Raw genomic sequence first — 16,139 nt, forward strand, 5'->3', positions numbered from 1 at the left:
CACTGCTGCAACAAGCCACTACTACAGTTTCTCCTAGCTTTCATCCACTTCTTAACATCTTCTTCACTGGTTCATATCTAAGCCATCTCTTTTCTTTTGCTTGTCTTCTCCCAGCCACCCACCTCCCAGACTGATGCACTGGCTCTTACTTTCCTGCCTGACCTGGGGTTGCATTCTCTCTCATTATTCCACCCTCAGGGTTTCCTGCTGGGCATAAATTATTGCCTGCTGAGCAAAACAAGCAGAGTGTAGTTAATTGTTATACTCAAAGTTATGAAAAATTACTCAAGGATAATTGGAAACTAAAGCTGCAAGACAGCCCACACTTGGGAGTCCTTAACAGTTACTGAAATCATGTAAGCTTGTATCATTGTGGATGGGATTGCAGCCTAACAGTTTTAGAAATTGTTAAAGAATTACATTACAACAACAACACCATATAAGTATGTGTATTAGTACATACGTACACTAAGTATAATAATTTCTGGTGATTCTTTATAATTCTCTTGATCAACTAGAACTTAAGCGTGGTGTACGCATGCAGCAGAATGAGGTGGCAGAGTAGCTTCTTATCACTTTAGCTTGCAAGGGTGTTGTCATAGTTTGAAATGCTTCTGTGAGGAACCATCAGGGGTCCCCGTACAATCCCCCAGGTATTCTTGGTTGCCCAGCAACAATAGCCAGCCAAAGTTAGGCCTAGTTAAACAGAAGGAAAGGGAATCAGGGCAGGGGCTCTTTAAATGGCTCAACGTCTCTGAGGGAAAAGGGGAGGGGAGGCAGAAGGACAGGATAAAATCCTGAATGCTAGAAGAACGGGGCAGAGAGAAGAAAGACAAAGAGGCTCAGGAGGAGTGTCTGGAGACAGCAATGGAAAAGGAGCAAAGAACAGAAGGTAAAAATGTGGGTAAGTGGAAGGAGAAAAGAGCAGCTGGCTCCTTAGAAGACCAAAGAGCTGAAGCAGAGGAGTGGCTGCTAGGAAGCATAGGAGAAACCGTCCAGGGCAGTCAGTCAGCAGCAATCGCAAACACACAGGAACAAGACAACAAGAAAAGACTGGCTCAGTTTTACAGCAAGCTCAGCAAGAGATCATCCTGACTCTACAACTACTTATCTACATTTAGCATCACTATGCAGGCCTTCTCTCTGATCCTGCAACTACTTACCTTTATGGAGTTCACCCTAGCCTTGCAACTGCTTACCTGCGCTGTGGACCTTCATCCTGATCCTGCCACTACCTACCTATATTACATGGGTACTTACCCATATCAGGTGTCCAGCCTGATCTTGCAGATACTTACCTCACTTTCTGAGCATTTATCCTGATCCTGCAACGACTTCACTGCATCACCTTGTGAGCATTCATCCTGGTCCTGCAGCTGCTTACCTCACTCAGTGGCCCTTCAGTCTGGGTCTTACAGCCACATATCAGTATTGCTGCAGATACTTTTTGCCTTATCCTGCAGCTACTTGCTATAATTCCCAAGAAGTGGGTATGATCCTGCAGCTACTGACTTGAATGATCCTGTGATGTAGCAAGGAGTATAAAAAACAGAACAAAAACCACGCTGCAAATGAAAAACTACAGCATTAAAGGGTGATGGTCTGGTCCAGCCTGTTCCTTGCAGTGCTAGTTTCTGCTTGCAGGGAGTTTTGCTCTCTCTTTTTAACATACAAAACATTCAGAAACGTGATCTCCACTTGCAATCTGAAATTCACCACCCCCTGACTGTAGCAACTCATTCTGCTGCATGTGTAGACCAGCTTAGAGCATGGACTTCGCTTAATCCTTCTATGAACTGTTCAGCGATGTGCTTTATAATCCTAAAGTGTGACCAACAGGTCAACTCAAGATAGGTAGATCAGACCTTCAAAATTAGCTCTGATGGTATTGAGGAATTGGTTTCTGTTCTCAGCTGTTCTGTTCTGTATCACCTTGAAAATAGAATGTTGATTATGTGTAAGCTTAAAGCTGTCTAGGGGGTAGGCTGTCTCATTATGAACTTGCCCACTTATTAAGCTCTACAGGAAAGGACACCATTACATGCAGAGGCCCATTTGTCTGGCCCATGTGAAAGGGCTTTCTTCTGTGCCTTCCCCAAACAGTGGAATGTACTCTCTCAATAATTATGATTGGCCCCCACTTCCTTGGCTTTTAGATGGCCAGAGGGAAAGATATATCTTTTTAATTTAGTCTTTTACATTATGTAGTTTTTTTAACTGTTCTTAATGTTCTTGTTTTTTATTTAAATTGTGGTAAGGTTTCGTTGTTTTAAATTGTTGTATGCTGTCTTGATGGCTTTTTAGCAAATAAGGCAATATATAAATGTTAATAATATATAAAGGCTAAAATGGTAGAAATTAGTGTGACCCAGCGCTAGCCCTAGGATAAATAGTGCCTTTGGCGAGGAATGCCTTTGGTCCCCATCCCCCGTGTGGTCAGCTTTGCAGGGCTACCCAGAGGGTTTATGGGGCCTGCTGCAGGTGTGATGTTGAGGGCCCTGATGCTGCCCCCTACAAGGACCCATGCATATGTGTACAAAGCTGGAACCACATGCGAGAATTATTGCATGCATGGACTGAGAATTCTTGCTTGCAACTCCTCCTTGCCCTGAGATTAAGCAAAATGATAGATGTGCTTAATTTTTTCTTTCATGGGGATAAGGGAATAGGGATTGGGGTGTGTTTCTCCTGAGTACCTCTCCAAATTCCAGATCCCTTCTAGCAGAACTTTCTGCTCAGTCTCACAGGTCTTCTGGTTGGAAGACCTGCTATCCCGTCCACTGAGAATGACATTACTCCAAACCTTGACCACTTAGCCACTGTGCTACAGTTTACACACGCTTAAGCTCTAAGGGCCGCGGTGGCTTAGTGGTTAAGACGCTGAACTGCAGACTGGAAGGTCGGCAGGACAGCAGTTCGAGACCCAAGTGCTGCGTGACGGAGTGAGCTCCCGTCTTCAGTCCCAGCTTCTGCCAACCTAGCAGTTCGAAAGCAAGAAATTGCAAGTAGATAAATAGGTACCGCCTCGGCGGGAAAGGTAACAGCGTTCCGTGTACCTCGGTGTTCAGTCATGCCGGCCACATGACCACGGAAGCGTCTTCGGACAGCGCTGGCTCTTTGGCTTAGAAACGGGGATGAGCACCGCACCCTAGAATCGGACACGACTGGTTGGGGACACCTTTACCTTTTTTTTAAGCTCTAAAAGCCACATTCTGAGCAGTGACCATGTACTATACAACACAGCAGGTTTTACTTTTAATATTTTTGTTGTTGTTTTGTAGCAGTTCCTATCTTTTGGAAAGACTTTTTTTATTTTAGAATATCCATTATTTTTATTTTTAAAAATAATAAAGAAAAGCTATAAATAAAAAAGGTATCCAGCTGAACTCTTACAGCTTACGGCTTTATTTTATTATTATTTGTACAGTGCTTATAGTGTTTTAGTGTTATAGTAATTTTTGTGAACTACCCAGAGAGCTTCGGCTATTGGGCGGTATAGAAATGAAATAAGTAAAATAATAAATAGATAAATATTTTCAGTATTTGAAGCACTAAGTGCTCGGTAACATTGCCTCAAAGTAAAGCTGTGTTCCACTGATTTTTACCTAGCACAAGTGACATCAAAGTGGAAACTGAAAAAGAAACATACTTTAAAACTAGTTGAAGGAAGATCATTTTTGTAGTTAGTACCCAAACAATCTGTAGAACCTTGGGGAAAAAAGTTTACAGACACTTGCTTTTTGCCTCCCTAGCTCACTGCAGACCGTACTTTAAAAAAAACTCAGCCACTGAGCTCAGCTCAGTGCCCCTCTCATCTCGGTGCCCCGGTCAACTGCCCAGCTCACCTACACCTAAGGCCCACTCCAGTGTGACCACTTTCTTAACTAAATGAAATGCTCTTGATTAGTAGTTAGCAAAGGGTGGCATAAATAATAGAATATTCCCGATTCTAAATTTGAGGAGTACTTCAAATGTCTTTCTTGTCTTCTTTTTCTCCCAGGATGGCCAATCAGATATTTTGTACACATTTTGGAAAGCCGTGACTTGGTCTCTTGCCTCCCAGTTTCAAAAAGCAACTGACTGTAAGTATTGAATTTAGCATGTGTGAATATTGTGTATTCTGCAGTTACTCTGAACATTTTGTTAATTCTGTAAAACTACCAAACAACCCTACTACCTGAAATCCTTCAGGTTGCCAGAACCAAAGAGTATATCATTCAGAAAGGAAGTGCTAGTTTCTTCTCACCCCGCTGATGGCTACACAGATGGATGAACATATTTCATCGCAATGGTGAATTTGAGCTTCAACCTGTTTGAATATTTTGCCTGGCACTAGGGATAGGGTGGGCAGCACAAGCAGCATTAGTAACTTCTCCGTGCATTGCAGAACAGTTAGGCTGCCTTTTCTCTTTTCCTTCCAATAGCCATCCGCTATGAAATACCAATGAGGGGAGATAGAGCACATGTTCCCCTATGTGCAACCCTTCTGCAGTTCCTTTCTAGCACTATATCCAGTTCTTCATCCCAGGATGCAGAGACGCCTGGCTTCAGTCCTATGTCAATCTCACATGTGCTATCAAAAGCAGTAGGGCAAAATTGACAAGGTTCCTTTTCCAACATGCATGGAAGATGTGTGCTGAAGTGGTAGAGTACACCACTTCCAAAATCGGAATGAAAAAACAAACAAAAAAGAGGAAAATATCTATGGAGTGGTGATGAACGAGGAGAGGTAGTTTTGCTGGTGTACACCGCTTTTTTATGTTCACCTGCTTAATGAATAAAAGAAACTTGCCAAAAGGTTACACAAAATAATGCAGGTGGGAGTACAGTTGCACTGCTGGTCACAGTCTACTGGGTGCCCATGACATCCTACAGCCATAAGAGTTGCCCTGTATGCCAAAGAGGGCATAGTGTTGAGCAAACTAGAACACCTAAAAGGGGTAGGCTCTTCCACAGAAGCAGTTTGGGTGACAATACCAGGCTCTAAAATGAATTTAGTGCTAGGAACATGCTCTTATCCCCCAGACCAGAATACTCAGAGTGACCTTAAGATGGAAAATAAAATCAGGGAGACCTCCAAACAAGGAAGTGTTGTAATAATGGCCAACTTCAGTTACCCCCATATTGATTGGCTAAATGCATGTTCCAGCCACAACAAAGAGGTTAAATTTCTCAATGCCCTAAATGATTGTGCCCTAGAACACTTGGTCATGGAACCGACCAGAGGGGAGGCGACCTTGGATTTAATCCTAAGTGGTGTCACACAGGACCTAGTATGAGATGTAAATGTTGAACCAACTGGAAACAATGATCATAGTGTGATCAGAGTTAATATATATTTAAGTGGAAAATTGCTGAGGAAGTCCAGCACAGTTACATTTGACTTTAAAAACAGAAACTTCTCTAAAATGAGGGAACTGATGAAAAGGAAGTTAAAAGGGGGAGTCGAGAGGCTTGGAGATTACTCAAAACCACAATAATAGTAGAAGCCCAGCTAAAATGTATACCACAGGTTAGGAAAGGTAGCACCAAGTCCAAGAGGTCGCCGGTATGGTTAACGAGCAGTGTTAAGGGAGCTATTAGAGAAAAGAGAGCTTCCTTCAGAAAATGGAAGTCTTGCCCAAGTGAGGAAAACAAAAGGCAGCACAAGCTTGCACAAAGGCGATGCAAGCAGACAATAAGGGATGCAAAAAAGCATTTTGAAGCACATATTGCTAACAACATCAAGGCTAACAATAAATAATTCTTTCAGTATATCAGAAGCAGAAAACCAGCTAAGGGGGCAGTTGGACCTTTGCATGACAATGAAGTTAAAGGAGTACTGAAGAGGATAAGGAGATTGCAGAAAAGCTGAATGAATTCTTTTCATCCATCTTCACTGCACAAGATATAGGACAGATACCTGTGCCCGAACTGATGTTTTCAGGAAGGGAGTCTGAGTAACTGAGGCAAATAGCGGTGACAAAAGATGAAATTCTCAACCTTATTGATAAATTGAAAGCAAATCACCGGGCCAGATGTTATCCATCCTAGAGTTCTCAAAGAACTCAAATATGAAATTGCTAATCTTCTCACCAAAATATGCAACATGTCCCTAAGATCACCTTCTACACCAGAGGACTGGAAGATGGCCAATGTAAGAGCAGTTCTCAAAAAGGGATCCATGGGGGATCTGGGAAATTACAGGCCAGTTAGCTTAATGTCTGTTCTGGGTAAATTGGTTGAAGGCATTATTAAAGATAAAATTAGTAAGCATATAGAAGGACAAGCCCTGCTGAAAGAGAATCAACACGGCTTCCACAAAGGTAAGTCCTGTCTCACTAACCTTTTAGAGTTCTTTGTGAGTGTCAATAAACATGTAGATGGGGTAATCTGGTAGACACTGATTACTTGGACTTCCAAAAGGCTTTTGACAAAAAAGTCCCTCACCACAGACTCCTGTGCAAACTTAGCAGTCATGGAATCAGAGGACAGGTCCTCTTATGGGTCAGTAACTGGTTAAAGAACAGAAAGCAGAGAGTAGGAATAAATGGTAAATTCTCCCAGTGGAGGGAAGTAAATAGTGGGGTCCCACAGGGATTTGTGTCAGGACCAATGCTTTTCAACCTGTTCATAAATGATATGGAATTAGGAGTGAGCAGTGAAGGGGCCAAGTTTGCAGATGACACCAAATTATTTAGGGTGGTTAAAACAAAAAGAGATTGTGAAGAGCTCCAAAGGGATCTCCCCAAATTGGGAGAATGGGCATTTAAATGGCAAATGCGGTTCAATATAGAAAGTGTAAAGTGATGCACGTTGGGGCAAGAAATCCCAACTTCAAATATAGCCTGATGGGATCTGAACTAGCAGTGACCGACCAGGAAAGAGGTCTTGGGGTTGTGGTGGACAGCTCAATGAAGATGTCAACCTAGTGTGTGACCGCTGTAAAAAAGGCAAACTCCATGTTAGGCATAATTAGAAACAGAATGGAGAATAAAACTGCCAATATCATACTGCCCCTATACAAATCTATGGTGCGACCACACTTGGAATATTATGTACAGTTCCGGTCACCACACCTAAAAAAAAAAGATTTTGTAGAGCTGGAAAAGCTGCAGAAAAAGGCAACTAAATTGATCAAGGGGCTTGAGCATCTCCCCTATGAGAGAAGGTTACAACAGCTGGGATTGTTTAGCTTGGAAAAAAGGAGGGTAAGGGGACACATGATAGAGGTCTACAAAATTATGCATGGTGTGGAGAATGTGGATAGGGAGACATTTTTATCCCTCTCTCAAAATGCTGGAACCCGGTTTCATCCCATTAAGCTGATTGGTGGGAGATTCAGGGCAGATAAGAGGAAGTACTTCTTCACACAGCCCGTAGTTAAACTATGGAATTCGCTACCACAGGATGTAGTGATGGCCACCAATTTGGATGGCTTTAAAAGGAAATTGGACAAATTCATGGAGGATAGGGCTATCATGGCTACTAGTCCTGATGGCTATATGCTACCTCCAGTATCAGTAACACCAGTTGCTGGGGAACATGGGTGGGAGGGTGCTGTTGTGCTCATGCCCTGCTTGTGGGTTCCTGATAGACATCTAGTTGGCCACTGTGTGAACAGAATGCAGATGGATCCTTGGTCTGATCCAGCATGGCTGTTCTTATGAGTACACATGATAATACTAGATGGGAATAGAAATCACATTTTTCCTGCAGTATAAGTGCTGGGAAAATGCCATCTTCTGCAACAGAAATGCTACCCTGAGGAAATTATATTCTGCAGAATTGTATGGGTACCAGCTGTGCTGCTCTGAAGAAATTATTTTAGATGGTCTGCAATAACTGTACAATGGTAGTGCTTTTTTTGTTTCTTTTGCATTAAAACGGTTGTCTGGCTGCTGTGTTGTATGTAAAAAAAGAAGTGGGTTTTCTCTTGCAGAATTGGCCTATACCTACCTACACACACACACACACACACACACACACGCACACTCACTCACATTTCTGAAAAACTGTTCAGAGAATGTTGCTGATGTGTCAAGAATCAGAGACCAATAGGAAAAAAAGGGATAGTGTGAGGGCTAGAGTGGCATGGTAGATGGAAATTCAGACTTGTACTGGGGCTAAGGAGGTCGGGGTTCAAATTCCTACACAACCATGACACTCACTAGGTGACTTTCTGCCAGTTACTACCTCACAGGCTGTCCCAAGCTCCTTGGAGAAAAAACAGGATAAAAATGTGACTGATAAATAGAATAGTGACCTGGGAAGATGTATATTTTTAGCATTGCTGCTGAGATGTTCTACATTGTAATTCATCACAGAACCTCAGAGATGGTGTGCAGGATTTTTTTTCCCAAATCAATGGGAATAAAGAGGCAGAATCTGTGCAAGCATTTTTATAGTTTCAGATATCTAGTCACTTCTTTTAAAAATTGGAGATATTACTTTATGTGGAAGCAGTTGTTGTGTAGTAGCTTAGTAACTGGGCGATCTAGAAATTAGGGTAATTTGAGTGACTGCTTAATACTACCACATATATTTACTGCACAATTGTTAAGAATGTGCTAAGGTTATAGGTCTGGAAAAGATCAGAATACTACTTGCTTTAATTGTGATGTAATCTCACAGTGCTCCTTATAGCTGTGGTACTCCCAACTTGCACTGCATCGGTTCTTGGGGTCGAACTACATGTTATGATGGAGCTGCAGGAATGCATCTGTCTCTCTAACTTCCTTTCCAATAGCAGCCATGGGGCCCTGATCTCAATTGAGACCATAGGAGCAGGGCAGGTTAAGTCCCCTCACTCCCGCGTGCGCGCGCGCGCGTACACACACACACACACACACTCACTCACACACCATTTTCCTGACTAACTCTCATCTGAGGTTCTGACTGTGTAAGCTTTGCTACCAGGCCAAATAACAACTTCAAACAGGGGGGTGGAATTTTCATAAGGAAATAGTACACAAGTGGGGAGAGAATAAATATTTAATAAAGTAGTAATTTTTGCACTAAAAATTCAGAAGTGGAATGTACTTCAGGACAGAACACAATCTTAGGACAGTATTTTGTTAGAACAGAACACATGCAAATGGCTAGATGCATTGGAGATTTCCCCACTTGGTTCTTTCACATTTGTCCGTGGTGAGGGAAGCAGGTGAACAATCCCAATTTCCTCCTGAGTATAATCCCGGGGGGTACCCTATCGTCCAGACAAGCCCTGTTATGAATACTGTATTTATTTAAATATTGCATTTCCTTACACTGTTGGTTTTAAATGACAATTATTGTTGGTATCACAGAAACTGATGTGACATGTTACAAATAATATTTGTTTGTTTGTTTTGTCTTGCAGCTTCCATGTTTTTGAAGCAAGCTTTTGAAGGCGAATATCCTAAATTACTGAGACTCTATAATGATCTGTGGAAGCGTCTTCAACAATACAGTGAAAATATTCAAAGAAATTTTATTGCAAATGGGAGTGCAGAACACTTTGCTGAACTTCAGCAGATAGAAGATGATACACAGGACATATTCATGCAGAAGAAGCAAGATTATGAGTATGTGTATTTGTGTGTAATTAGAGAACAGAAAATTCCAGAATTCCCTCCTCTCTACAACAATAGATTGTTTTGTTTTGACACTTTAATGAAGAACAACCTGCTGTTGGTTATACAAATTGGGCATTCTTACCACCAGCCTTTTACTTACCTTCCTCTGATTCCACTAATTCCTCTGTCTTCTCACTAACTAGCTTAAGATGCAATCCTATGCATGTTTAGAAAGAAAAAAGTCCTACAACTCCCAGCATGCCCCATCTAGCCATGCTGCTGGAGAGATGCTAGGAGTTGTAGGAGTTTTTTCTGTCTAAACGTGCATAGGATTGTGCCCTTAATCCTAACTCTCTCTGACCTCTCACTACCTGTCTCTGTGTTACTTCTAATTGAGTTCTCCAACTGATACTAACTCCACCCTTCATTTCATTCTGGCCTCTGCTGTCAGTCATTCTTCCTCTCACTCTTCTGTTACAGGCATTTTCTACAGTACAAAGTAATGATTTGTGTATTGGTCTTGCTGTTAAACAAGCCCAGTGAATCTACTCCCACTGGAATGTAATGTAAAGTGTCCATTGGTTTGAATGGAAGCAGATTAATGTTAAATGTGCTTCGGAACCCCCACCTGCCTAGCTTGAGAGATACTTTGTACATGAGATTTTAATCAGTGGACTATCTCTGACATGTTCTATACCAGACGTTTTCAAAATGTATCACAGTAAGCCTTCCCAAAGCAGTAGCTGAAGCTCTTTGTAGCTGAATCTGTATCAGAGTCAGTAAAAACATAAGATGGCTGGCCTGACGATGTCATTTCTTGATCTCAATCCAGAGGTAAAGAAATAAAAGGAAAATAGGGGAGACCGAAGTTGTGTGACACCACTGCATCCAGCAGAGTCCTCAGAAAATAAAAGAAATTTACAAAAAATTATCATAGAGATCCCAATGCTGTATTGTATTTTGTTTCCTGACCCAACCATTTTACTCACTGAGAGAGTCAAGGAAAAGCCCAGCTGTCCCTGGCAGCTGTTTGTGACATCTTAAAGAAGAACAGTAGGATCCTTATTAGGTTGCAGGATCCTTGTGGGTGGGTCAGTAATACAGATAAGGGGTAATGGGTTCAATGATATTGCACTAGGCAAAATCAGGTTTTGAACTATATGCAAGGAGAGAATCCAATTAAAGTTCTGCTTCCACAACTGGTTGTACAACTGGTTGAAGATTTTTGGTTTACCAAGTGGTCTGCTAGCATTTGTGCAACAGGAAAAAGCAGTGCAGTTCTGCTAGCACAATTTTTTCTGCTAATGATACACTGGATTTACACTGAGGGATTTTCACTTCTGGGTTAGAAGCTAGAACCAATATGCGGGTCCCAGTTATTACTTCATGGCATACAGTGTCCTTTATTTTAAGTTAGGGATGTCCTCCTGTTGTTCTTAACATTGCCTGTCTCAAGTATACCTTGATTTAGGAAGTCGATAGACTGAAGTTACTGAATTATTCTGTCTTACTAATTGAATAGCCTATGCATTTAGAAGTGAAGAATTCCTATTGTTACATACATCTCTGCTGGTTAGGACATTTCTAAGTAATCCTGCTCATTGCAGGAATATTTGTTTTATAGGCTCTGGACTTGAGATTAGATGGACCGTTGTGTGCTATGCCCTTAGAAATTAATCTAAAGGATCTGCATGCCATGAGAGTGGTAACAGATGAGGTTCTGGAAAAGCTTATAAATTCTGCAAAAGCTAAGAGTGTGTGGACTGTGTTCCTGCTAGATTGATAAACACTAGAGCAGAGTTGGGGAATCTGTGGCCCTCCAGATGCTGTTAGATTCCAAATCCCATCAGCCACCATGGCCAATAATCAGGGATTATGAGAGCTGGAGTTCAACAACACCCAGGGGGCCACAGGTTCCCCACCCCAACATTAGAGTTTACTCCAGCCTCAAATGGGCTGTACTATATTCTTCTGCTGTTTGAAAAAAAGAAATAAACATATTTCATCTTAATCAGTTACCTCCACTTTCCAGCCCAGAAATAGCCCTGAAAGACTCTTTGCAACCTTACGAAGCTGCCTACTTGTCAAAGTCATTATCTCGGCTCTTTGACCCTATCAACCTCGTCTTTCCCCCTGGAGGTCGCAATCCTCCTTCAACTGATGAGCTTGACAGTATCATCAAAACCTTTGCAAGGTAAATGCTTGTAATAAATTTCAATACATAATGTGTAACCTCATTTTTCCCCTCCCTAAATTATAATTTTGGAACAGAGAGTTCATTACTGCTAAATGATTGATCCACATTAATTATTCAAGCAATTAGGAATGAAATTAAATCAGAGCGTACCTCCTGCATTTTAGTGTGTAAAGCAGCAGAGGCCTGCCCTCAGCTTTGATCACATGGAGAACTGTAAGTGTGAACCCTGTTCATGGTTGTTTGTGTGCAGAACAAACTAACAGTGTGAATGGCACGTAACCTCCTACAAATTTAGAGAACATACGCCCATTATCCCTAATGTAGTGTGAGGATGTATGTTTTTTCCCCTTTTCTGTGGGCTAAATTAAATGGCAAGAATAACAATTGTAATAAAATATGATCATTCAGAACTCATTACTGTTGCTTTTTGTTCCTAGTGAGCTGAATGTGGCTGCTGTAGATCCAAATCTCAGTTTGGCAGTCTCCAAAAATGTGGCAAAGACCATACAACTCTATGGAGTGAAATCTGAGCAGCTTGTAAGTCATTCTCAATTGTTGAATTATTTTATTTTTTAAGTCTAAAATGTGTTTCTTTTTCTTTCATGAAACAACTTGTAATGTAAGTTTGTCTATGTTTGAACCCCCAAGTTTTTAAAAGAAAAAACGGATAAATAGACTGTAATGAGCACTAAATGTCCTGGAACCAAAAGCTAAATAAAGAGAAATTAAGAGATAGAGAGAGGACTCTGAAAATGGAGCCCGCTGTCTAATTATATGCCCTGCTGGCAGGAGCCAGGCAGGGCAGGAGGAATAATGGAAGAAATTTCATTTCCTCTTCAAAAGAAAACAAATTCAGCTAGATGGGCCTCTGCACTTCTCTAGCTTACTTACTGGCAGTGGGAGGGGATGGCCATGGAGAGGCTGTAGGATACTGCAGATTTTGGCCTCTTCTCTCCCCTCCCTGCCCACCAGCACACCCCTCTTTGGACATCCCCAAAGAGCAGCTGCCACCTGGCTGTGAGGGTGCGTGGGAAGGATCTGATGTTGGATTCCCCCTCCTGAGGTTATAGGAGTGTCTACAGCCTCTGGAGGGGGATCCTGACATATCTCATGATCCCTATGACACTCCCGCCGGGACAATAGGATTGCTCTGTAAACTACATTGCTGTAACCCGTTAGAAATTTCAACCAAATGCAGAACTGGTTTACATAGGAGCCCATGAATGAGCTTGCATCTCATCTTTTGTTAATTTCTTAAGACGGTGAATGGTACTTATGAGCAGGTTGCCACTTCTGCCATAGGATGGAGGTGACTTAGTGTTTGACATCCTTTGGGGGCCAAGGAAGAGAACAGATATCCAGCTGCTTTTCCTCCTTTCTCTTTCTTCTGAAATTTTCAACAGCCCAGACCACCTGTTCTTTTCCTGACCCACTTTAACATTGGCACATATGCAAAGCAGTCCAGGGGGAAGTACATGGCTGGACTATGAAGGATTTTTTGGCAGAGGTGGCATGAGGTAAACCTGCAATGCTTCTCTGTAGTGTTGCGTATGTATGGATAATGGAGGTTGTAACTCAAGAGTACATAACACATTTTCAGCAGCATTCTATACCTTTTACAGCTTAAAAGATAATGAAACCTACACACCTAGGCTTAGTTTTGTGCAACAAATAAGTGGACTTTAGTTAGTTTACTGCAAAATATGTCTAAATACAAGCCAGGACAAAATTGTCTGTGAAATGTAAAACCAGGCATGGCAGCCATGATTACTAAGGCCTAAGGGCCCTTAGAGTCATAAATGGTATGTGTCATCCAACCTTCAGAGTGCTGAGGAGGGTGATTCAGAAAGAAAGGTGATTTCAAAGTGGCAAGTGGTTTCAGAGTAAAAACAAATTGAAGAAATATAGTGACAAGAATGTGCTTTTTAAACTTTACATCAGTTGATTCAAAGACACAATTTTGGAGGGCTAGCTGTGAGGAACTATGAAGCTTTCAAAACTGTTGTGACTCTTAGCTGCCAAACAGCCATCAGTGAAAGATGAACCTGAGGAGTTTATCAGAGGAAAAACATCCTGAAACCTTGGGGGAAATAATCATACATCTTTTACTCAGCCTGGCACTAGGAACACAAAACATTTTAGGCATATTATCCAGTGCCCATACATAACCATGCAGCAGTGTTCCTACAAAACCATACAGCAGTGTCCATTGCCCAGTATACACCACTGGAGGAGAGAGAGTGCGGAGTTAGCTTATTCCCTTTACAATGAATCCTGTCTATGACTGGAAGTCCCAAAGCAGTTGCCAAGTAGAAACTGATGCTGTTTTGCTTTGTATTACTGACATTTTTGAGGTATGTGATAGCAACATCTTTCAAGATTGAGGAAACAGCTTGTACAGATGATACCTCATCAGAGGTATAAAAGCACTCCTGGCTGCCTCTGGTTGCATGAGATACATTAACCCCCCCCCCCCATGTCTCTGACTGTATTCACTGCCGAGCCAGTTTGCTTATTTCATTTTTTTTTAATTCACTAAATGCCTTTCTGTTGAGACAGACTCACGGTAAAGTGCAACAGTCATTAAAACCTCAAAACATAAAACAACAGAAATCCCGAACAATCAGAGGAGTGGAAAACAGTAAAAACCAACCAAGTATATAAAAAAATTGCAGTTCTTCCACCTGCTAAAATCTGAAACTTACAACCAGTGGTTTAACAAGCTCTGCTGTGACAGAAATATTTATGATTTTGCATGACTGCCAAAGCAGATGTCCAATAAGATTGGTGTCAAGTATGTTGTTGAAGTTAGGGTGTTGAACTGGCTTCCCACGACATGCTAACTCACAATGGGTTGTTTTCTGGAACAACCCATGATGGCGTAGTGTGTCATCTGTGAGCTGTTTTTCCCACCCACAGTGGCTTGTTTCCCTCAGACAACCTACGCTGAGAACCCATGGTCTGCTGTAGGGGTTGTTTTACCTATGGTGGGTTAGTGTGCCATATGTTGTGCCAGTGAGGGTTATGGAGATCGCCTACAGAGCTGCTCAGCAAGAGTGGCCAAAAACGCTGCCTCTGCTCCGCTCTTCTTGAGCGATCTCTGTTCCTGAGATCCACCTAGCAATAGATTGTGCTGCTGCCAGCACTCCATCCCCTTCACCACCTGACCCCTCCTTCCCCCCTCCTTCAGCGATGCGCTCTGCAGAGTTGCTTTCACTTGCACAGTGTGTAATTGATGAAGTGACTTTGAGCAAAGTTGTTTTCCTACCACATTCAGCTGTGTCTCCAACTCCGAATCATTTCCAGCCCCCCCCACCATGAGGTCTCAAACAATTTAACCTGCGGTTAAATCCTCACTTTTCCATGGAAAAGCAAAGTTGTGCAGTTATCCAGTGGTGCATCTTGTGCCTTCTCATAAGGGGAACCTGTATATTAAATTTCGTCCCATTCCTGCAAACCTTCAAGGAGTTGGAGGCCCCCCCCCCTTTTTGGTGCAATATTCCCACCATACAACCATCCCTCCTTTCCAGTCAGGCCACCCCTTCCGAACTCAGCAGATGCTTTTTCCCCTCCCTACAACCCGTGAGACTGAACCTCCCCCTCAACTTTTCACTGCCACCATCAGCCCCCAAACTAGCCATCCAACACCCCCCCCCAACATCGAACTGATGCCAAATAGTGCCTTAGTAGATTCAAGGCAGTATTAAGCAAGCCAAGTAAGCCACCAATAAATAAATAAATAAATAAATAAATAAATTCATTCGTTCGTTCGTTCGTTCTGTGCTGTTGATTTGCTGCTGGTGAGGGGGGAGCTGTCAAAGGCTTGGAAATTGGGGTGGTAGTACTGGTAGTAAGGACTGGGGAAGAGGGGGTAGGACCAGGAAGGGAAGCAAACAGTTTGTTTCAGCTGTGGTTAAATCCTCACTTTTCCATGAAAAAAGTGAAGTTGTACAATTATCCAGTAGTGCATGTGGTGGCTCCCCATAAGGGAAACCTGTATATTAAATTTTGTCCCATTTTTGCAAAGTTTCAAGGAGTCGGAGGTGCCCCCCTGCCTCCTTTTTGGGTAGAATGTTCCCATGGGTAGATTCAAGGTAGTATTAAGCAGGCCAGATAAGCAAGCCAAATAAGCTCCTTTGTATACCCATAAAAAGTTTCTTTTTATTTCTTTTTATTCTGTCTTGTTTGTTGGAAGAAGGAGTGGGGAAGAAAGGGTAGGAGCAGGAATGGAAGGGAAGGGATGCAAATGGGACAGCAGGTAAGGATTGACATGGCGTTGAGAACAGGGTGGAGGGAGGGAACTGGCAGAGGCAGAAGAAGATATCCCTAGCACAAAGTGGACCAGTTGGAGACAGGCTGCTGACGTAGCAGCAGTGCAAGGGATGGTGGGATATGGTTTCCACCAC

At 42.3% G+C, this 16,139-nt stretch overlaps 1 protein-coding gene across 2 annotated transcripts in view; it reads left to right on the plus strand.

Moving 5' to 3' along the window:
- Positions 1-16,139, plus strand: part of COG5 (component of oligomeric golgi complex 5) — a 238,313-nt gene that overhangs the window by 180,836 nt on the left and 41,338 nt on the right. For both annotated transcript variants that reach the window (XM_084811049.1, XM_084811051.1), the window contains 4 exons: positions 4,001-4,082; positions 9,341-9,545; positions 11,569-11,730; positions 12,171-12,270. In XM_084811049.1, coding sequence (XP_084667175.1) covers positions 4,001-4,082; positions 9,341-9,545; positions 11,569-11,730; positions 12,171-12,270 — 549 coding nt within the window. The remainder of the gene's footprint in view (positions 1-4,000; positions 4,083-9,340; positions 9,546-11,568; positions 11,731-12,170; positions 12,271-16,139) is intronic.

Source organism: Heloderma suspectum, chromosome 7 (genome assembly GCF_057233095.1).
Source record: "Heloderma suspectum isolate Gila_16-S chromosome 7, 16-S_ref, whole genome shotgun sequence".
NCBI lineage: Eukaryota > Metazoa > Chordata > Lepidosauria > Squamata > Helodermatidae > Heloderma > Heloderma suspectum.